Source organism: Tamandua tetradactyla, chromosome 19 (genome assembly GCF_023851605.1).
Source record: "Tamandua tetradactyla isolate mTamTet1 chromosome 19, mTamTet1.pri, whole genome shotgun sequence".
Taxonomy (NCBI): Eukaryota; Metazoa; Chordata; class Mammalia; order Pilosa; family Myrmecophagidae; genus Tamandua; species Tamandua tetradactyla.
In genome coordinates, this window is record NC_135345.1 from 2646436 (window position 1) to 2669387 (window position 22952).

At 55.4% G+C, this 22952-nt stretch overlaps 1 protein-coding gene across 7 annotated transcripts in view; it reads left to right on the plus strand.

The window, feature by feature from the left end:
* The window catches only part of SH3BP2 (SH3 domain binding protein 2), a 47563-nt gene extending 24726 nt beyond the window's left edge, over positions 1-22837 (plus strand). For 4 of the 7 annotated variants that reach the window (XM_077136259.1, XM_077136256.1, XM_077136260.1 and 1 more), the window contains exons 2-13: positions 11704-11843; positions 12724-12826; positions 14007-14124; positions 14410-14480; positions 16240-16328; positions 16573-16641; positions 17135-17765; positions 18870-18981; positions 19077-19135; positions 19471-19552; positions 20112-20171; positions 20563-22837. In XM_077136259.1, coding sequence (XP_076992374.1) covers positions 11708-11843; positions 12724-12826; positions 14007-14124; positions 14410-14480; positions 16240-16328; positions 16573-16641; positions 17135-17765; positions 18870-18981; positions 19077-19135; positions 19471-19552; positions 20112-20171; positions 20563-20700 — 1668 coding nt within the window. In that variant the 5' untranslated portion in view covers positions 11704-11707 and the 3' untranslated portion in view covers positions 20701-22837. Of the gene's footprint in view, positions 1-6246; positions 6994-11703; positions 11844-12723; positions 12827-14006; positions 14125-14409; positions 14481-16239; positions 16329-16572; positions 16642-17134; positions 17766-18869; positions 18982-19076; positions 19136-19470; positions 19553-20111; positions 20172-20562 lie in introns of those variants that run through there. The other 3 variants (XM_077136261.1, XM_077136263.1, XM_077136262.1) reach the window with 3 other exon arrangements.
* The last annotated feature ends 115 nt before the right edge of the window (positions 22838-22952 follow it).

A 22952-nucleotide genomic window follows, 5' to 3' on the forward strand; every position in this document is an offset into this window, starting at 1 on the left:
GAAAGCATTATGTATCCCAGAAAAGCTACGTTTTTTTTTTTTTATTATTAATTAAAAAAAGAATTAACAAAACAATTAGAAATCATTCCATTCTACATGTACAATCAGTAATTCTTAATAACATCACATAGTTGCATATTCATCATTTCTTAGTACATTTGCATCGATTTAGAAAAAGAAATAAAAAGACAACAGAATAAGAATTAAAATAATAATAGAAAGAAAAAAAAAACCAAAAAACCTATACCTCACATGCAGCTTCATTCAGTGTTTTAACATAATTGCCTTACAATTGGGTAGTATTGTGCTGTCCATTTCTGAGTTTTTATATCCAGTCCTGTTGTACAGTCTGTATCCCTTCAGCTCCAATTACCCCTTCTCTTTTTTTTTTTTTAATTAACGGAAAAAAAGAAATTAACCCAACATTTAGAAATCATACCATTCTACATATGCAATCAGTAATTCTTAACATCATCACATAGATGCATGATCATCATTTCTTAGTACATTTGCATCGGTTTAGAAGAACTAGCAACATCAACGAAAAAGATATAGAATGTTAATATAGAGAAAAAAATAAAAGTAATAATAGTAAAATCAAAACAAAACAAAACAAAACAAAACAAATAAAAAACCTATAGCTCAGATGCAGCTTCATTCAGTGTTTTAACATGATTACTTTACAATTAGGTATTATTGTGCTGTCCATTTTTGAGTTTTTGTATCTAGTCCTGTTGCACAGTCTGTATCCCTTCAACTCCAATTGCCCATTATCTTACCCTATTTCTACCTCCTGCTGGACTCTGTTACCAATGACATATTCCAAATTTATGCTCGAATGTCTGTTCACATCAGTGGGACCATACAGTATTTGTCCTTTAGTTTTTGGCTAGACCCACTCAGCATAATGTTCTCTAGGTCCATCCACGTTATTACATGCTTCATAAGTTTATCCTGTCTTAAAGCTGCATAGTATTCCATCGTATGTATATACCACAGTTTGTTTAGCCACTCTTCTGTTGATGGAGATTTCGGCTGTTTCCATCTCTTTGCAATTGTAAATAACGCTGCTATAAACACTGGTGTGCAAATGTCCGTTTGTGTCTTTGCCCTTAATTCCTTTGAGTAGATACCTAGCAATGGTATTGCTGGGTCGTATGGCAATTCTATATTCAGCTTTTTGAGGAACCGCCAAACTGCCTTCCACAGTGGTTGCACCATTTGACATTCCCACCAACAGTGGATAAGTGTGCCTCTTTCTCCGCATCCTCTCCAGCACTTGTCATTTTCTGTTTTGTTGATAATGGCCATTCTGGTGGGTGTGAGATGATATCTCATTGTGGTTTTGATTTGCATTTCTCTAATGGCCAGGGACATTGAGCATCTCTTCATGTGCCTTTTGGCCATTTGTATTTCCTCTTCTGAGAGGTGTCTGTTCAAGTCTTTTTCCCATTTTGTAATTGGGTTGGCTGTCTTTTTGTTGTTGAGATGAACAATCTCTTTATAAATTCTGGATACTAGGCCTTTATCTGATATATCATTTCCAAATATTGTCTCCCATTGTGTAGGCTGTCTTTCTACTTTCTTGATGAAGTTCTTTGATGCGCAAAAGTGTTTAATTTTGAGGAGCTCCCATTTATTTATTTCCTTCTTCAGTGCTCTTGCTTTAGGTTTAAGGTCCATAAAACCGCCTCCAGTTGTAAGATCCATAACATATCTCCCAACATTTTCCTCTAACTGTTTTATGGTCTTAGACCTAATGTTTAGATCTTTGATCCATTTTGAGTTAACTTTTGTATAGGGTGTGAGATACGGGTCCTCTTTCATTCTTTTGCATATGGATATCCAGTTCTCTAGGCACCATTTATTGAAGAGACTGTTCTGTCCCAGGTGAGTTGGCTTGACTGCCTTATCAAAGATCAAATGTCCATAGATGAGAGGGTCTATATCTGAGCACTCTATTCGATTCCATTGGTCGATATATCTATCTTTATGCCAATACCATGCTGTTTTGACCACTGTGGCTTCATAATATGCCTTAAAGTCAGGCAGCGCGAGACCTCCAGCTTCGTTTTTTTTCCTCAAGATGTTTTTAGCAATTCACGGCACCCTGCCCTTCCAGATAAATTTGCTTATTGGTTTTTCTATTTCTGAGAAATAAGTTGTTGGGATTTTGATTAGTATTGCATTGAATCTGTAAATCAATTTAGGTAGGATTGACATCTTAACTATATTTAGTCTTCCAATCCATGAACACGGTATACCCTTCCATCTATTTAGGTCTTCTGTGATTTCTTTTAACAGTTTTTTGTAGTTTTCTTTATATAGGTTTTTTGTCTCTTTAGTTAAATTTATTCCTAGGTATTTTATTCTTTTAGTTGCAATTGTAAATGGGATTTGTTTCTTGATTTCCCCCTCAGCTTGTTCATTACTAGTGTATAGAAATGCTACAGATTTTTGAATGTTGATCTTGTAACCTGCTACTTTGCTGTACTCATTTATTAGCTCTAGTAGTTTTGTTGTGGATTTTTCTGGGTTTTCGACGTATAGTATCATATCGTCTGCAAACAGTGATAGTTTTACTTCTTCTTTTCCAATTTTGATGCCTTGTATTTCTTTTTCTTGTCTAATTGCTCTGGCTAGAACCTCCAACACAATGTTGAATAATAGTGTTGATAGTGGACATCCTTGTCTTGTTCCTGATCTTAGGGGGAAAGTTTTCAATTTTTCCCCATTGAGGATGATATTAGCTGTGGGTTTTTCATATATTCCCTCTATCATTTTAAGGAAGTTCCCTTGTATTCCTATCTTTTGAAGTGTTTTCAACAGGAAAGGATGTTGAATCTTGTCAAATGCCTTCTCTGTATCAATTGAGATGATCATGTGATTTTTCTGCTTTGATTTGTTGATATGGTGTATTACATTAATTGATTTTCTTATGTTGAACCATCCTTGCATACCTGGGATGAATCCTACTTGGTCATGATGTATAATTCTTTTAATGTGTTGTTGAATACGATTTGCTAGAATTTTATTGAGGATTTTTGCATCTATATTCATTAGAGAGATTGGTCTGTAGTTTTCTTTTTTTGTAATATCTTTGCCTGGTTTTGGTATGAGGGTGATGTTGGCTTCATAGAATGAATTAGGTAGTTTTCCCTCTACTTCGATTTTTTTTGAAGAGTTTGAGGAGAATTGGTACTAATTCTTTCTGGAACGTTTGGTAGAATTCACATGTGAAGCCATCTGGTCCTGGACTTTTCTTTTTAGGAAGCTTTTGAATGACTAATTCAATTTCTTTACTTGTGATTGGTTTGTTGAGGTCATCTATGTCTTCTTGAGTCAAAGTTGGTTGTTCATGTCTTTCCAGGAACCCGTCCATTTCCTCTAAATTGTTGTATTTATTAGCGTAAAGTTGTTCATAGTATCCTGTTATTACCTCCTTTATTTCTGTGAGGTCAGTAGTTGTGTCTCCTCTTCCATTTCTGATCTTATTTATTTGCATCCTCTCTCTTCTTCTTTTTGTCAATCTTGCTAAGGGCCCATCAATCTTATTGATTTTCTCATAGAACCAACTTCCGGTCTTATTGATTTTCTCTATTGTTTTCATGTTTTCAATTTCATTTATTTCTGCTCTGATCTTTGTTATTTCTTTCCTTTTGCTTGCTTTGGGATTCGTTTGCTGTTCTTTCTCCAGTTCTTCCATTTGAACTGTTAATTCCTGCATTTTTGCCTTTTCTTCTTTTCTGATATAGGCATTTAGGGCAATAAATTTCCCTCTTAGCACTGCCTTTGCTGCATGCCATAAGTTTTGATATGTTGTGTTTTCATTTTCATTTGCCTCGAGGTATTTACTAATTTCTTTTGCAATTTCTTCTTTGACCCACTCGTTGTTTAAGAGTGTGTTGTTGAGCCTCCACGTATTTGTGAATTTTCTGGCATTCCGCCTATTATTGATTTCCAACTTCATTCCTTTATGATCCGAGAAAATGTTGTGTATGATTTCAATCTTTTTAAATTTGTTAAGACTTGCTTTGTGACCCAGCATATGGTCTACCTTTGAGAATGATCCATGAGCACTTGAGAAAAAGGTGTATCCTGCTGTTGTGGGATGTAATGTCCTATAAATGTCTGTTAAGTCTAGCTCATTTATAGTAATATTCAGATTCTCTATTTCTTTATTGATCCTCTGTCTAGATGTTCTGTCCATTGATGAGAGTGGGGAATTGAAGTCTCCAACTATTATGGTATTTGTGTCTATTTCCCTTTTCAGTGTTTGCAGTGTATTCCTCACGTATTTTGGGGCATTCTGGTTCGGTGCGTAAATATTTATGATTGTTATGTCTTCTTGTTTAATTGTTCCTTTTATTAGTATATAGTGTCCGTCTTTGTCTCTTTTAACTGTTTTACATTTGAAGTCTAATTTGTTGGATATTAGTATAGCCACTCCTGCTATTTTCTGGTTGTTATTTGCATGAAATATCTTTTCCCAACCTTTCACTTTCAACCTATGTTTATCTTTGGGTCTAAGATGTGTTTCCTGTAGACAGCATATAGAAGGATCCTGTTTTTTAATCCATTCTGCCATTCTATGTCTTTTGATTGGGAAATTCAGTCCATTAACATTTAGTGTTATTACTGTTTGGATAATATTTTCCTCTACCATTTTGCCTTTTGTATTATATATATCATATCTGACTTTCCTTCTTTCTACACTCTTCTCCATACCTCTCTGTTCTGTCTTTTCAGTTCTGACTCTAGTGCTCCCTTCAGTATTTCTTGCAGAGCTGGTCTCTTGATCACAAATTCTCTCAGTGACTTTTTGTCTGAGAATGTTTTAATTTCTCCCTCATTTTTGAAGGACAATTTTGCTGGATATAGGAGTCTTGGTTGGCAGTTTTTCTCTTTTAGTAATTTAAATATATCATCCCACTGTCTTCTAGCCTCCACGGTTTCTGCTGAGAAATCTACACATAGTCTTATTGGGTTTCCCTTGTATGTGATGGATTGTTTTTCTCTTGCTGCTTTCAAGATCCTCTCTTTCTCTGTGACCTCTGACATACTAACTAGTAAGTGTCTTGGAGAACGCCTATTTGGGTCTAATCTCTTTGGGGTGCGCTGCACTTCTTGGATCTGTAATTTTAGGTCTTTCATAAGAGTTGGGAAATTTTCAGTGAAAATTTCTTCCATTAGTTTTTCTCCTCCTTTTCCCTTCTCTTCTCCTTCTGGGACACCCACAACACGTATATTTGTGCGCTTCGTATTGTCCTTGAATTCCCTGATACCCTGTTTAAATTTTTCCATTCTTTTTCCGATAGTTTCTGTTTGTTTTTGGAATTCATATGTTCCATCCTCCAAATCACTAATTCTATCTTCTGTCTCTTTGAATCTATCATTGTAGGCATCCATTGTTTTTTCTATCTTTTCTACTTTGTCCTTCACTTCCATAAGTTCTGTGATTTGTTTTTCCAGTTTTTCTATTTCTTCTTTATGTTCAGCCCATGTCTTCTTCATGTCCTCCCTCAATTTATCAATTTCATTTTTGAAGAGGTTTTCCATTTCTGTTCGTATATTCAGCATTAGTTGTCTCAGCTCCTGTATCTCATTTGAACTATTGGTTTGTTCCTTTGACTGGGCCATATTTTCAGTTATTTGAGCGTGATCCGTTATCTTCTGTTGGCGTCTGCGCATTTAGACAGATTTCCCTGGGTATTGGATCCAAAAGTTTGGAAGATTTTTCTGTGAAATCTCTGCGTTCTGTTTTTCTTATCCTGCCCAGTAGGTGGCGCTCGTGGCACACGTTTGTCTGCGGGTCCCACCAGTAAAAGGTGCTGTGGGACCTTTAACTTTGGAAAACTCTCGCCATCCGGGAGGTTCGCTAGCCGAAGCGGCTTGAGCCGGCCCGGGGTCTGAACGCGGGGAGGGTTGCTGGCCGCCGCAGCCCGTGAGAGCGCCCGTCCAAATTTCCTAGTCGGCCCGGGGCGACAAGCGTGGCAGGAGGGCGCCAGCGGCAGCGGCCCGCCTGGGAGAGTGCACGTTCCCGGGGTGTCACGGGTTTGGAAGGGGCCTCCCCCACCCGTCACCGTTCTCCGTGGCCTGGGGATTTCCCATCCAATTCTCTCAGTTGGTCCGGGGGGCCGTGCGTGGTGTGGGCACCAGCCGCCGCGGTTTCAGGGGACCACCTCTCCAATTCTCCCAGCCGGCCCGGGAAGGGGGAAGGGAGTGACTCCTGCCGCTTGCCGCCCCGCCCGGTCACGCCCGCGCGCCTCGGCGTTCTCACCCGAGCGGCTTCTCTCAGCCAGCCAGCCATTCCAGGATGGGGTACGCTGTCTTTTTTATCTCTGTTGTGGCTTTGGGAGCTGTTCTGTGTCGTTTCTACTCCCCTAGTAGCTGTCCTGGAGAAGAAACTAAGATCCGTGCGTCTTACTAAGCCGCCATCTTCCGAAAAGCTATGTTTTAATCCTGATTCTGTTTTGTGGAGGCAGCCGTTTCTTCAACCTTAATTCAATACTGTTGGTTGGAAACTTTTGATTAGTTTATCTCTATGGAGATATGGCACATCCAATTGTGGGAGTGACCATTTGATTAGACGGAGTTGTGACTCCACCCATTCCAGGTGGGTCTTGATTTGTTTACTAGAGTCCTTTAAAAAAGGGAACATTTTGGAGAGAGCCAGAAATGACAGAGAGAGAGTCGACGAACTTCAGAGCAGAACTGACACAGATGCTGACACATGGAGAAGAGAGACACGGATATTTGGAGATGCTTGGAGCCCAGCAGACATCACCATGAGAAGTTAAATGAGCCAGAGCCTGGAGAGAGCCAAGGGAAGCCAAGAGATGAAAGCCAGCCCTGGAGAAGCAAACTGAGGAGCCCCCACAGGAACAGAGGCTGAAAGCAGTGGAGCCCAGGGGCAAGGGACCAGCAGCTGCCAGCCACGTGCCTTCCCAGCTGACAGAGGGTTCCTGACCCATCGGCCTTCCTTGAATTAAGGTATCTTCCCCTGGATGCCTTAGTTTAGACACTTTTATAGGCTTCGAACTGTAAACTTGTAACTTATTAAATTCCCCCTTTTAAATGTTGTTCCAGTTCTGATATATTGCATTCTGGCAGCTTACTAACTCACATACAATTGGAGAAACATGGCTTGTCCCACAACATTCCTGCACCCTCTCAGCCCTACTGCCCAGGCCCAGTGGGATAGACTACTAAGCCAAATCACCCTCTTCTTCATCTTTTCTGTGTCCAGTTCTTCCTCCATCGCTGCTCTGATTGGTCAGTTGTTGTATCTGTAATTTGCTATTTTGCTTCCTAACATTTCTGCTATTTTGTTTTTCAAATAGATTTGTCTGCCTAGACTTCTGCATGACCTTCCCCAGCAGTCCTCAAAATTAATTGGTAAAAGTTGAAGTATCCAGGCTTATAAATTCCGCTGACAAGACTGAGTTATCTGCCAACCCCACTAAGCCTTCAGTACGATTTGGGAAATCCTAGTACTATATTAGGGGAGCTTGGCTAAGCTAGGACATAGAGGGTGAAGGCAGGAGGAGCTGAAAGAACACCAGAAGCTCGGCTTCCTCAATATCTGGGACTCCAGGAATACACACACACACACACACACACACACACACACACTATATATATATATAATTTGAATAGAGCTCTCCTAAGAATTGCCACCTGTTAATTTGGAATTCAGTAGCGCCTGTACAACTGCTCAATTGGGAGTATATGTTGTAAATATTGAGGAGCTAAAACTGTCTTATCCACTTTGGGTCTTCCCTGTAAGGTGGGGTGTTACCCTTCCACTTGCATAAATCTGATGTGGAGAACGAGGTCTGTGCAGCCCCCCTCGGTCACCCCAGTTCGTCCGGCTGGTGGGGAAGAGGTTTGGCCGGACGCTCTGTGGCCGCACAGGAGAGCTGCCCTGAGGACCCCAGCGGGCTGGGGGCAGGGGTAGGGGGGAGACCATTTCTAGTTCTGATTTGTGTATCTCGGGGAAGGGGGTGTGCGTGGTGGTGGGGGGGACGGAGCGGAGGGGAGAGAGGCAAAGGAGGGGAAGGGGGAACCCTCAGCCCCTTGGTTATACAGTGGAGTTTAATAGAGATTGTATAGGGGCCTCTGGGTTTGCCCAGAGGACGCTCTTCTCCTGTCTTACAGCTCTCGCAGCCATTACAGGTGAAATAGTACCGCTTCTTAACTGCACAGCTTGTTGTAAAGGGCAAAGATTCAACATTCATCAATTTGTCCTATTTCTTCCTTCTGTTACAGAAGATCTAATGCGATATTTTTCTCCATAGAGCCATTTCTCCCGATTCTAAATCATATTCCGCCAAACCATGTTAGAGTAATAAAGCATTCTCTGCTTCCTTGTACGTGCATAAGTAAAACTTCCCGATTTCCAGAATGCAGCCTAAGGAATACTCCGGAATACTGACTGAGCGCTACATCTTACTATGCCCTTAGATAAAAACAGATACTGCTTTGTGTGGAAGGTCTAGGAAGCACCCATTCTTGGTGTAATCACATAGTTTTGCGTTTCCCACCACAGTCAGTATGAGAACATTCACATTTCTTCCATAGGAAAAATAAAATCCCATGCCCCTTAGATTCTCCTATTATTGATGCTTAGCTTTGGTATAGATCTTCGTTACCATTAATGCAAGAATATTAGGATTTTGCTTTTTCCCATCTAACACCTTATTATTAACACCTTGTAATAGTGATATACGTTTGTTCCTGTTTACATAAGAATGTTCTTAGTTTTATACAATTAACCAAAGAGAACAAACACATATTGTCTCACTCATCTGAAATAACTATAATGAGCAAACTCCGAGGGTTGAATTTGAGAGCACAGGTTACCAGGAGACAGAAGGCGGACAGAGATTGGGCAATCGATGCTTAATGAGTATGGAATGTTCAATAAGGTTGATTGCCAGGGTTCAGAACTGCAGCACAGTACTGAAGGATGAGAGCACAACACTGTGAGGGAAGTGCCAAAGCCGGGCATGCGTGCGGTTGAAAGAGTGAGGCTGGAATTGTGTGTCACCAGAAGGAAGGCCAGAGGAGTCAAACTGAGACTGCAAAACTTAGCAAAACCTGGAGTGGACAGTGACTGTGGTTATCTCATTGTGGTTTTGATTTGCATTTCCCTCATCACTAGTGAGGTTGAGCATCTTTTCGTATGCCTTGAGCCTTTCGTATTTTCTCTTTGGAAAACTGTCTGTCCATGTTTTTTGCCCATTTTTAAATTAGGTTGTCTTTTTGTTGTTGAGTTGTAGGATCTCTTTATATATTCTGAATATTAAGCTGTAATCTGACATGTGGTTTTCAAATATTGTCTCCCATTGAGTCTACCTTTTTACTTTCTTGACAAATTTTTTACAGGCATACAAGTATTCCATTTGGAGCAGATCCTATTTATCTATTTTTTATTTCGTTGCCTGCCACTCAGTGAAGGAGGGCAGACCTGCCGGGAGGCCAATGCGGGCAGGCCTTGGGGCGCAGAGCAGCCCCCTCACCTGCAGCACCCCTATGGAACAGACTGGGAGGGGGGAGCACAAAAGCCTCTTTCCCAAGGGGCAGAGGGAAGGAACCTGGCCCCTCCTCACGGCTCCTCCCAAGGGCGGCAGCCCAACCCTCTCGATGAGCGAGTGGGTGGGTTCTCGGGTGTTTGGGAGGTGCGGTGAGTCGGGGGTGGGGGTGGGGGCCGTTTGGAGCTGTGGCTTCTTGACTCCGGGCTGCACTTTAGACAGTTCAGCAGATGGGGAAACTGAGGCCGCGCGGGGACAGGGAGCCATGCGGGGAGGGGCGGGCCTGGGTGTCTCACCTGCCCACGCCCGCGAGGGGCGGAGCCGCGGCCCCGGCAGGGACAGGGGCGGCGCGGGCATGGCGGGCGCGGGGGCCTGGCGGGGCGCGCAGGGGGCCAGGGCTCGAGCCGCCCACCGGAAGCCCGCGGCCGCCGAGCCTGCGGCGTGGACGCCGTGAGTACCCAGCCCGGCCCGGACACGTCCCGATCCCCGCCCGGGACCCCCGGCCCCCGCGGCGGCGCTGCGCCCACCCGCTTCCTGCGGGAACAAAGGCGGCCTCGCGGCCGAGCTGGGCGGGGCGGGTCTCGGCGCGCGTGGCCCTCCGGCCTCCCCCGCGGGGCAGTCACCCGGCTGGGGCTCTGCTGCACCCAGCCGCCCTGCCTTTGTACCCGGGCGTCGGCCGCTCGCCCCCGCCCCCAGCCCTGAGGGTGTCTGTGCTGAGATGGGAGACACCGAGGTGGGACCCAGGCAGGGCCGGGTCGGGGAGAGGAGGAGCCCGGGGGAGGGGGGCAGCAGCCCGGGCCCCAGGGCCTGTGACTTCCCTCCGCAGGTGTGATGAAAAGTGCGGTTTGCTAAGAGCAGGGAGGGGGTTTTGTGTGCGATTTTCCCGGTACCCTAGTGGCAGGAGTCCCGGCAGGAGCCGACTTCTGGGTCTGACCCAAGCTGCTGCCACCACCCGACTCAGCAGACCACTGGCCACATGCCTGCTTCCACCCTACTCACAGGGGCCAGGAGGGACCTGGCCAGGGTGGGCGTGCGGGCCGAACAGGCCCAGATGACCGGAGTGCAGGCTGCGGGTGCTTTCAGAGGGACCAGGGTTTGGGGAGGCCCCAAGGCACCTGGGCATTTGGGATTCCTTGCAGAAGAGGGTACTTAAATCTGGGTCTTGGTGGATGAGAAGGGAGTTCATAGAGGAAGTAAAGGTCACGACAGGCAGAGGGAAGTCCTCAGAGGATGTGTGAAACGTCCAGGCAGGTTTCAAGGGAAGTAGCTGGAATGGGAGAAGGGGGCAGAGCCATCCCTTGTCCTGGAATGCTGGGTCTGTGGGCTCTGGCCTGGGTGCTCAACCCCGTGGCAGTCGGCCTGTCCCCTGCAAAGGTCACTATGGCTTGGGGTCCCTGCTGAGGCCAGGTGGGGAAGGTGAGTGGCACTCCAGGCCAAGGGGGAGGCTAGTGGATAGCAGATGAGCTGCTGAAAGGTCGCCCTGCCTCCTGCTGACGAGGGCATACCACGTGCTGAGCCGTGCTTACCCTGTCCCCAGGCCCCTCGAGGCTGGCAGGCCCGTGTTACAGCGCAGCTTCCAAGGCCCAGAGATGTCCAGACAGCTGAGCCAGGACGGGAACTGGGAGCCCTGGGCTACCTGCTTCCTGGCCTCAGGGCGGTTAGAAAGGGCTGGGTGGAAGCCGGTGAAGGGCAGGTGTGGTGGAAGATGGGGTATCTGGGGCCTGAGCCTCTCACCCATGCCTCCCTGTTGGGAGGGTGCCCAGGACCCGCCCCAGCCTCTGTACTTCTTTACCTCCCTGCTCTTGGTTGTGACCTCAGTGCCAACTCCTCCAGGAAGCATTCCCTGACTTCCTAACTGGGGCAGGCCCCATGATGGATCCCTTGGCATCAGTCCCTGGGTGACTCTGGGGCTAAGGCCTGACTTATCCAGGCCGGGGGTCCCTGAGGGTTCACCCACTGCTGCACCCCAGGCCCCGTGGGGCCTTGCATGCAGTAGGTGCTCAGTAGGCATGTGCTGAAGTATTGTGTGGACAATGAATGCACACTTCTTGCTCTCAGAGCCCCTGGGGGCCGGGGACTGACAGAGTGCGTGGGCGCCCTATCTCCCTCCGGGGCTTCTTGGTCCCACCCCTCTTGCGGCTGACTGTGCCCCGTCCCCCATGTGCAGCTTCATGGCAGCAGAGGAGGTGCACTGGCCTGTACCCATGAAGGCCATCGGCGCCCAGAACCTGCTCACCATGCCAGGGGGTGTGGCCAAGGCTGGCTACCTGCACAAGAAGGGCGGCACCCAGCTGCAGCTGCTCAGATGTGAGTCCCTGCGTGGGGCGGGGGGCACAACCTGGAAGCCCAGGGCCTAGGGGCAACCTGGGGGCAGAGCGAGGCCCTGGCACTGGCCCTCCACTGGCCTGCTGGGTCGTCCCAGGCCAGTGGCCACCCTCCCTGAGGCTCTGTGTCCTTATAGGGTTCAAGACGGGCCATCTGGGGATCCCTTCTCTCTCCAATGGTGGCACCCCTTAGGGACTTGGGGCGGGTGGCACAGCGGTGGGACGGGCCTGTGGCCGCTTCAGCCTGCAAAAAGGGACCTGGGGGCCTCGGGGGGCCTGGCCATCCTCCGCGGGGGCCTGGCCTTGTCAGTGAGCATTCAATGGGTTGGTCTGTCGGTCTGTCCCCGATAAGTCCCTGTGCCCAGCCAAGACCCTGGCAGGATGGTGACCCCCCCCCCCCCCAGAGCTACATGAGACCCAGGTCCTCATGGCCACGGGGACAGCAGACCGGGAGTGGGAGGGGCCTCCAGACCGAGGACCTGCCCATTCCCCGACAGCCATGGGCACCCTGTGCCTTTGCCCCGCAGTGCCCCTGCCAGGACCCCCTGCCTGCTCGAGATGCCCAGGTGACTGGGCTGGTCTCCCCAGGGGAGGCCCCGGCTGACCTGTCCCTGGGCCCACAGTGGGGATGAGTGGCAGAGCGCAGGGCTTCCTCCGCGGAACCGTCCCTGGGGGCTCGGCTCCACACGCGCGTCATCGGGGACCCTCGGGGCTCCCGGCGCTGCCCCCTCGAGCTCGAGCACCCCCCTCCCGGGGGTGGCCGGGCCAGGGGGCCCGGGAGTCTCTCCGCAGCTGCCCCCCGCCCTGCGCCCCCACCCTGGAGCCCTGGGAGGGTCGCAGTGCTCAGCCGGCCGCCCCCGCAGGGCCCCTGCGCTTCGTGATCATTCACAGGCGCTGCATCTACTACTTCAAGAGCAGCAGCTCGGCCTCCCCGCAGGGCGCCTTCTCCCTGTGCGGCTACAACCGGTGAGCAAGCCCCGCCCGAGCCCTGGGCCCCCGCCTTCGCTGAGGGGCTGGGGGGCGAGGCCGGGGCCTCCTGCAGCCTCCTGGACAGGCCCCAGGGCAGGGGTCACCCTCCAGTCCAGACCCCATTTGGCCCCTGCCCAGAGGCCCCTTCCTGTGCGCCCTCCCCCAGCCCAGCCTCTCCCCACCCCCCCAGGAGCCCAGAGCCCACCCCGGAACTGCCCCAAGCTTGGGCCTGGTGCTCCAGGGGCCCCCCAGGAGGGGCCAACCCATTGCCCCAGCTCTCGGCTTCCCTCTGCTCCGGGCTGGGGCTCCCCTGCCCCCCATCCCTGGGTGGGGTCCACCCAGTGGCCGCAGGGTCTCAGGGTGGCCCGGTTCTGCTTCTGGGTGCTGGCGTGCGGCCCCCCACCTGCAGTCAGTCTGTGCCTCTCCCCATGCTTGGGGGGGCCCGGCCGCCCCTGCCTACAGGAGACCCAGGGTCCGTGGTGTTAGTGGGGGCCAAGGGACTCCCGGGTGTGACTCACCTTTGCAGCTGCCTTGTAGAAGCCCCGCGTGCAGGCCCTGAGCCCAGGCCCTGGAGCAGGGGGGCCGGGGGGGGGGGGGCCGGGGGCCCCGGTGGACCAGGGTTGCAGCCCACTTGGCAAGGGTCCTTCTCTTTCCCCAAACCCACCAGCCTGGGCCCTGCCCCAGCCTGCCAACCCCCCACGGCAGACTCCCCGATCTCTTGGAGAACCCCATACCCTGGCTGGGGGAGCAGTTGCCAAACACAGCAGAGCTGAATCCCTGGGGCCTCCCTGAAATGTGCTCAGAGAGGCCCCCGGGCACGGGGGGGTGCAGCCACCAGGGACCCAGCGGGCAGTCAGGGGCTAAGGGAGGGTTGTCCCTGCCTGGGTGCCCCCTCCTGGGGGCCGAGATGCTCGCACGGAGGCATCCTCGCTGCCGAGCCCTGCCCGCCGTGACTCCCCTGAGCCCTTCAGGCCCCAGCACCCCCCCTGCCCGCCTACAGCCCTCCCCAGTGCCAACCCCTCGGTGGTGCTGACAGGTCTGCCGTGTCCCCCAGGGCCCAGTGCTGGGTGCCAGGGCCCGGTCAGGCGCTGGGTGGGGAGGCCGTCCCTGGGGTGTGCCCAGCTAGGGGACCAGGCCCGCGTGGCCCGGGTGTGACTCGCTGGCGCCACACCCACAGGGTGATGCGGGCGGCCGAGGAGACGACGTCCAACAACGTCTTCCCCTTCAAGATCATCCACATCAGCAAGAAGCACCGCACGTGGTTCTTCTCGGCCTCTTCTGAGGACGAGCGCAAGGTGACGGGGGTCCCGGGCCGCAGGGAGTGGGGGTCCCAGGGCATGCGGCTGGGGGTGTGCCGTGAGCCCCCCACCCATGCCCGGTGCCAGCACCCACATGCTCAGAGCCTGCCACACGGGGGTCCCTGAGTGGGCTGAAGGGGTCTCCTCTGCCCCAGGAGTGCTGGCCCGAGGCTGGGTTGCCCAGCTGTGGTCTTTTCCCTCACGTGCGCACGGGGGCAGCAGGGGAGGTGCCGGGCGCCCCTTGGAGGCCCCGCACCCACGGTGGCCCTGGCTGTCCCCCAGAGCTGGATGGTCATGCTGCGCAGAGAGATCGGCTACTTCCAGGAGAAGAGGGAGCCGCCCCTGGATGCCAGGTGGGCCTAGACGTGTGGCAGGCGGGCACAGGCCTCCCCGCCTGTTGGGGGGCTCCTGGGCTGGGACTCTGTGCCCGTCGCCTGGCTCCAGGGGATGTGGCCAGAATCCCCTTCTGAAAGGCTTTTCTGCATGTGGGAATGCACACTTGTTTGTGTGTATGCAGGTGTGAGCCTATGTGCATGTATGAACATATGTGCATGACCATATGTGTACAGGTGCACATATGTAAGCATGAGTGTGCGTGGGCATTGATGTATGTGATACATGTGTGACCATGGGTAAGCATGCATGTGCATGAGTGTGTATGTAAGCATGAGTGTGTGAGCATGTGTACATGTGTATAAGTGCAGGCATGCATTAGCTTAAATGTGTGAGCATGTGCATGTGTGCACGTGAGCATAGATGTGTGCATCAGGGTGTGTAAGTGCCTGTGTAAGCATGTGTTACTGTAAGCATGTGTGGTTGTGAACATATGTGAATGTGTATACATCCATGTACATGTGTGTGAGTGGGTGTGTTGATGTCTGCAAGTGCATGTGTAAACCTGGTGTGTGCATGTGTGAATGGGTGTAAGTGTGCATACGTGTGTGCATGTGTGACCATGTGTATAGGCGCCTGTGCATGTGTGTGCACATATGAGAGTTTTTGAGTATGGGCACATATCTGCATGTGTGTGAGAGCATATGTGCACTGTAAGTATGTATAAGCATGTGTGTGCATTGTGAGCACATGTGCATGTGTGTGCCAGTGTGTGTAAATGCATGTGTGTGTTTCCATGTGTGAGTGTTGTAAGGATTTGCAGGTGTGAGCATGTGTTAGCATGCTTGTGCTTGAGAGTATGTGCATGTGTGTGAGAGTAAGTGTGAGCATGTGTGAGTACACATACATGTGTTTGTTTGCATGTGTGCCCATGTGAGCATGTGTGAGTACATGTACCTGTGTTTGTGTTTGCATGTATGAGCATTGCATGCATGCGTGTGTGAGTGTGTGTGAGTGGGGCATCTCCCTGGGCCCGAATTACTGCCGGGATCTGCGCCATCTTGGGCTCTGTCTCTCTGGGGTCCCAGGTGCTTTCCTGCCTCTCGGGAGCTGGGGTACCTGCAGCAGCTCTGGCTCCGCGCCCCAGCCCCCTGGTGCCCTCCCTGAGCTGGCTCCCAGAGTGAGCCTCCCGGGGAGACTGCCTGGTGTGGTCGCAGCTGCCTGGTCACTCAGCATCTTGGTGGCCTTGCCTGCAAAGTGGCCCAGTGAGCCACAGGGGCTCTCCGGGCTGGGATGACAAATGGGGAAACTAAGGCTGAGAGAGTGCTGGGCACGCAAGGCTGCCTGTGGGACCCTGCCTGGCCCCCAGAACTCCCGGCCCCCAGCCCACATCTGGGCAAGAGCCACTGGCCAGGCAGGGGACACCCGGGCCTAGGTGGAGATGGGCAGCCTCAGGCCCTGCGTCAGTCCTGACGTCTGCGTGTTTGCCTGTGTGTCTGTCCATATGTCTGTGTCTTTTTGCCTTATCTGTGTCTCTGGGTCTGTGTGTCCATAGGCTTGTGTGTCCTGGCGTTGTATGTGTGTTCTTGTATGTAATTCTGTGTGTGTCCCCGTCTGTGTGGCTCTCTGAGGGTCATGTGTGTGCCTGTGTGGGAGTGTAAAGGGGCCTCCCCATCCCTCTAAGCACTTCCCATCCCCCTGCCCATCCCCCATTCTCTGCCCTGTCCCTGCTTACTGCCCTGTCCCCCCTCCCTGCTGTCCCCCGCTCCCTGTGTTCAGCGACTCCAGCTCGGACACGGACAGCTTCTACGGCGCGGTGGAGCGGCCAGTGGACATCAGCCTCTTCCCGTACCCCACAGACAACGAAGGTGAGCCCCTGTCCCCCCCCGCCTGTGTGGAGCTGCTGCCGAAGGGGTGGACCCAGTCCAGCTCTTGGGCCACTGTGGGACGGGGGGACAGTGTGGCGGTCCCCTCCTCTGCCCTTGGCAGAGGGACAGTGGCTTCCCCAGGCTTCGGCCTCTGCAGCCCAGGCCCCAGGTTCAAATCCTGCCTGGCCTCCTCCTCCCGGCGCCCCCTCGGGCCTCAGCTCCTCCGACCCCTGTGCCCCCCCAGACTATGAGCACGATGGCGAGGACGACTCGTACATGGAGCCCGACTCCCCGGAGCCCCTGATGCCCGAGGGTAGGTGGGACAGGGGTGCCCGGGGCGGGGGTGCTGGCCCTGCGCTGGTGCGGCCCCTGCATCTGCAGTGGTCCTGGAGAGACCCCTGCCCCCGCCTGCCCCACTTCCTGCCAGGAGCCTCGGGGGCCTGGGTGCTGCCTGCAGACCCCTGGGCCTGCCTCCCCCTTCCCACCCAACCTTGCCCCCTGCACACAGGCTCATAGCCCTGGACAGTGCCGGATGCCCCCTGGGTGGCCCTCTGTCTCCACCAGCCTGCCCCCACCCGGACCCTCCTCCCTTTGGGGCTTGAGAATTCCATCTTTCCCACTCAGGCCTGGGCCCCGGGGACCCCTGGTTGCCCGCCCCCTGCCACCCACTCCAGAGCTGGATGGGTGCCCAGGGCTGCTTGGAGGGCAGGTGGTGTGGGTGGGGGGCTGCTGGGCTGGGCAGGCCATGCTGCCACCCCCAGTGGAGGGCCGTGCCCTGCTCGCCAGCCGGGTCCCTCTCCCTGCAGACGCCTTCACCCACCCGCCCGCCTACCCTCCGCCTCCGGTGCCCTCGCCTAGGAAGCTGGCCCTCCCCGCGGTGTCCCGCGCCCACTCCTTCACCTCCAGGGCCCCGGGGCCCCTGCTGCCACCCCCACCCCCGAAGCGTAGCCTCCCGCAGGCCAGCCCGGCGCCTGAGGACTCCAGGAGGGACCCAGTGGGCCTCAGGCGGGTAGAGCCAGGCCCCAGGGTGCCGGCCGTCCCCCGCAGAATGAGCGACCCCCCGCTGGGCAGCCTGCCCGCTGCACCCAGCCTCCGGAAGGTCCCCTGCATCCAGGAGGGCTCCAGCCCTGGTGCCCGTGCCATCCCAGCCTGCCCCGCTGGCGTGGCCGCCGCCACCTCCAGGAACTGCGACAAGCTCAAGTCCTTTCACCTATCCCACTGGGGGCCACCCCCACCCGAGCCCCCACCAGTGCCCTCCAACAAACCCAAGTTCCCGAGAATGGCCGAAGCCACCTCCCCGCGGGAGGTCCCCAGGCCTGGACCCTTTGTGCCCCCCGTGGCCCCCAAGCCTTCTGCCCTGAAGCTCCCCACCCCTGAGGTCGCAGCCCGGCCGGAGGTCCTGCCCAGGCCGGGGAAGCCACCGCTCCCCCACCTCCAGTAAGTGTGCTGCGGCCGCCCCGGCCTCCTGGCCCTCAGCCCACCACGGGGCACCGGGCTGGCACCGGGGAGAGGGCCCCAAGCTCCTGGATGGCTGGCGCCAGCCTATGCCAGACCCGGGTGCAGGGCCATGTGAGCCAACCTTGCCCTGCACGAATGCCCGCGTCCTGGGGAGGATCGCTGGTAGCTGCCCCGGGTTAGGTGTGTCCGTGTGGGGACAGGGCCGCCCAGAGCCCTGCTGTGCACTCGGGGGACCTTTGGGGGCCCCGTGAGGTCCCTGCGGGGCTGCCTCCTGCCCAGAACAGGCAGGGGCGACAGGGAGCCTGAGCTGTGAGCCGCCCCACAGTGTGGCCCGTGGCCCTGTCCCTGCCACGCCTGCAGCCCTGGGGGTGTCTCAGCCCTGCAGCCGCCCAGGCTGCCCCTGCGCCCTCCTGATGTGGTCCTGTGGGATGCGGCACAAGCCAGTAACCCACACTGTGTTTCACTTGCTGGTTAGCGTGTCCCCTCCTCCCACATCCGCCCCAAGGGCTCGTGGTCAAGGGCGGCTGGTTGCCAGGTGACCACGGAGCCTGGGAAAGGCTGTGGGAGCTGCAGGGCCGGCCCCACGTGGGTGTGCAAACTCCTCGTGGCCCCTCGCCTCTGCCTCCAGCACCCCACTTCCCCGCACCTCATTACCATCTCCAAAGTTCTGCTGCCCTTTGGGGGATGTGTCTGGGAGCACCCAGTGCCACACTCGTGGGACCACAGAGGTCCAGCCGCTTGGAAGCCTGTCAGCTTCCAGGACCCGGGCGCTGCAAGCGCGGGCAGCCAGTCTCGCGCGGTCCCCGTCCCCGTCCACGTGTGCTCCCTGTCCCTTCCTAGGCCACGTGTGTTCCCCCATCCTCGTCCATACATCTTCTTCCAACTTTGGGTCCTGTGTTCTCATGTCCTCACCCACACGTGCTCCCCGGTCCCCTCCCACGCGTGATCCCTGGTCCCCACCCATGCGTGCTCCTCGGTCCCCGCCCACATGTGCTCTCCCAGTCTTCTGCGGGGTGGGTGGTGGAGGGGCAGCCATCACATCTGACGGCCACACACTCTCCCTTCCCTTCCCGGCCCCCCTAGGCGCTCGCCCCCCGACGGGCAGAGTCTCAGGGGCTTCTCCTTTGAGGAGCCCAGGCGGGCCTCGCAGGCTGGCGCGGGCAGCGGGGAGGACTCGGACGAGGATTACGAGAAGGCAAGCGGGCGGGGAGCTGGGTGGCCTGTGCGGGTCCTCCCACGCGAGGACTCCCTGGACCCGTGACCTCCACGCTGACCACAGCGGCTCCTCAGCAGGTGCCGCTGCCTAACTCGGTCTTTATCAGCACGACGGAGTCCTGCGAGGTGGAAAGGTCAGCTCGGCCCCTGTCCCTCCAGAGCCCCACGTGGGGAGGCGCTGGGCAGCCTCGGGCACAAGCGCTGGACCCAGAGAAGAGTGGGGAAACCCAAGCCAAGCGCAGCAGATCCCAGGAGCCCCACCCTGCTCCCCACACTTACTTGGCCCACCCAGGGCTTTGCCGGGCGATCCCACCCTGTCCACTCCACCCTGCCCAGTCCACCCCATCCTGTCCCCTATCCTCAGGGCAGCCTGTCCCTCTTGGAGGCTGAGACACAGTGAGAGGAGCAGACGCCGCATGGGGTGTGGGGCTGCACCTCTGAGACAGCCTTCTGGGCCCGTGTATTTCAGGTTATTTAAGGCCACAAGCCCCCGGGGAGAGCCTCAGGACGGACTCTACTGCATCCGAAATTCCTCCACCAAGTCAGGGAAGGTAGGCGTCCTAGGAGGGTGTCCGCAAGGGTAGCACAGGACTTTACAGTTTGTAGGTCACCTCTCCCTGCAGTCTCTTACTCAGCATTTCAGCCCACTTCCATCCTGGGGCTCTTGTCCTGGTGGCACCCCCCCCCCCCCCCCAGCGCAATCTGTTCTCAGAACCTCAGGAACTAAATGTCACCTGCACAGTGAGGACAGTGACGCACCCCCATCCAGGAGCACGAGAGGGAGGAAAGGGGTTGCAGGGGGCATGGTGGTGTCATGCTCTGCGGGGGAAGCCCCGAGGGAGCCTCGGACTGACCCCTTCTGCGCCTCCAGGCTGCGCTGTGTGGCCTCGCCCAGCCTCGGTTTCCCCGGGGGATCCCAGATGGCTGAGGGCTGGCTCAGGCAGCCCCGGGTCCTGTGTTCCAGCCTGGTGGGCGGCTCCTCGAGACCAGGAGCCCGGAGGCAGGGGGCGTTGGGCCCATGGCGTGCAGGGTGCAGGGTGCAGGGTGGCCGAGCAGCGCGCCCCCGCCCAAGGGGCCCCCATCACACTGCGGCCCCACCCGTCCCTGCAGGTCCTGGTCGTGTGGGATGAAAGCTCCGACAAGGTCAGGAACTACCGTATCTTCGAGAAGGTGAGTGCCGCGCCGGGGTGGGGGGGGCGAGGGGGGCCGGGTGAGGGGTAGGGCTTGGCTCCCCGTAGGCGTGGGCAGTGGGGGGCCGACACCAGCACCCCCGGCATCCCACCCTCGCCCGCCCCCCTCCTCGCCTGGCCTAGTGTAGCCCCCACTGATCCTGCGGGGACGGGGTGACTCTCGCGCTCCCTGGCCCCTGGCTGCACCCAGGCGCTGGGGGACGGAGGAGGGGAGGGCACGGGTCCACGCAGGAGGCACAGAGGACGGAGCAGGCCAGGTGGTGTCACTGCCACCGTGACTGGCCCCAGAGGGGGCGTGGGCCTGGGCGAGGGAGGCTGAGTCTGGAGCCCTGCTGGCCCAGGCCCCGACCCTGCCCACCCACCCCCCCCAGGACTCCAAGTTCTACCTGGAAGGCGAGGTGCTGTTCGCGAGCGTGGGCAGCCTGGTGGAGCACTACCACACGCACGTGCTGCCCGGCCACCAGGGCTTGCGGCTGCGCCACCCCTACGGCTATGCTGGGCCCCGGTGACGCCCGGGCACTCTGCAGGACCCCCTGGAGGAGAGATGCCTCGGACCCTCCCCCCCAGCAGGCTGGGTCCCTCCAGGGGGCCGTGGGGCTCTCCTGCCCTGCCCTGCCCTGCCTGTCCCACCTGCCAGGTGCCAGGGCCCCCACCCCGAGCCCCACCTGGGCCGTGTGGCCCGGAAGCCTGGTCCCTGCCCTGTGCTGGGCCCGGAGGGGGCGGGCAGGGCCCCCAGGAACGCTAAGATGTGGCTCCAGCAGGACCCGGGCTCAATAAAGCGCAGCCGACCTGGGCGAGGCCGCATCTTGATTGAGGAGGCGGAGCCGGGCAGGGCCTTCCCAATGCCCGCGGTGGGTGCAGCCCCCACCCCACCCCCCAGCAGATGCGGCATTGCCGGACCTCTCCCGCCTCAGCTGGTGGACAAGGGACTGGCCCAGGGCACGTGCTGCCAAGTGACAGCACAGGACACAGAAGCTGGCTGTCCCGGTTCAGTGACCGCCCCCGGAACTGGGCAGGGGGCTGCCGAGCTAAAAGGCTGCAGCATGGACAGTGGTCCCTTGGCTGGCTTAGCAGCTATGGAGTGCCTCCTGTGTGCCTGGTGTCCGGAGCTGGTTGTGTGTGCAAGATGACCTCCAGAGCCCGCAGTTCGGCGGGGACAACTAAGGACAGGGAGCTCCCAGCACATGGTGTCCAGGGCAGATGTGGACAGCACTGGGGCAGCTCAGAGCCTGGCGGGAGCTCCACATGAGACCGTTTGCAGAAGGCGGTGGCTGTGCTGGGTCCAAGGGTGGGGATGGAGATAACCCAGGTGCCCGCGTTCCCCAGGCAGGCCCAGGCACCCCAGGCACCCCAGGCGCCCCATGCTTGCTGCTGGGGAATCCCAGTGGTTTGGCCATCCAGGTTGGATTTTTTTTTTAAACAGACTCAGCTGGGGATTGGGGCTGGAAGAGTCATCTGATCTGAACCCCTCTTCATGGCAGGGAAGGAATTTTCTGTGCAAAACCCAAACCTAGGACAGCTGCTACCCCCACTGGCTGGCGACTGGGGAGGGCTGTTTGTGGGGGAGACCTCTCCCCAGGCACGTCCCTTGGGGTCAGGTGGTTCTGCTCAGTCTGGAGGATGGGATGAGGCCGGGCAGTAGACGTGGAAGGCCCTGGCCCCTGGGCTGCTGGGGGTGCAGGGGGCACAGCGGGCCCTGTGGCCGGCACCAGCCCCATGACCTGGGAACCCCATCTCTGCAGGGGCTTCCCCTCTGGGCAGGGGAGGGGTTGAGTTGGGGAGCAGGGAGTTTATGGCTGTACACCCCACCTTTGGGAGATCCGTGACTGCAGTGGGAATTCTTTGCCCTCTGCCCCCAACTTGTCTGGGGACACTTGAGGCTTGCCACCCCCACTGGGACTGCTGTCTCCCTTCTTGTGTAACTGTCAATGCAGAGTTGGTCAGAGACGCGCCCTCCGGCCAGTGCTGGGGTCTGCAGCTCTGGCAGTGCTCTGTGGGACACGTGGCGCTGTCACCGTTACCTGATTTACTCAGTGACTTTGGGGCCAGCTCAGTGGCTGTTCTAGTTTGCTAGCTGCCGGAATGCAACACACCAGAGACGGATTGGCTTTTAATAAAAGGGGATTTATTTTGTTGGTTCTTCAGAGGAAAGGTAGCTAACTTTCCACTGAGGTTCTTTCTCACGTGGAAGGCACAAGATCGTCTCTGCTGCTCTTCTCTCCAGGCCCCTGGGTTCCAACAACTTTCCCTGGGGTGACTTCTTTCTGCATCTCCAAAGGCCTGGGCTGAGCTGCGAGTGCTGAGATGAGGAATGCTGAGCTGCTTAGGCTGTGCTACATTGCGTTCTCTCATTTAAGCACCAGCCGATTAAGTCAAATGTCACTCATTGCAGCAGACACACCTCTTAGCCTTAGGAACAGATGAGGTTCACGTACCATTGGCTTATGTTCGCAGCAACAAGACTAGGTATGCTCACCTGGCCAAGTTGACAACTGAATCTAACTAACACAGTGGCTAAGACATATTTGAAGAGCCCTGAGTTGGAAGGTTTGGGGGTCCTGGGGCCCAGAGCCTGATGCCAGGCCCTTGTGGCCAGACAGAGGCGGCCTGTGGCTGCCGGGCGCCCACTCTGACCTGGCCCGCCCTGCCCCACCCCCAGACACTGGGCCTGCTGGGCCTGGCTGCCCATCCCTCCTTGCACTGCCCCTGGTCTGAGACCTTGGTTGCAAGAGTGTGTGTGTGTGTGTGTGTGTGGGTGGGT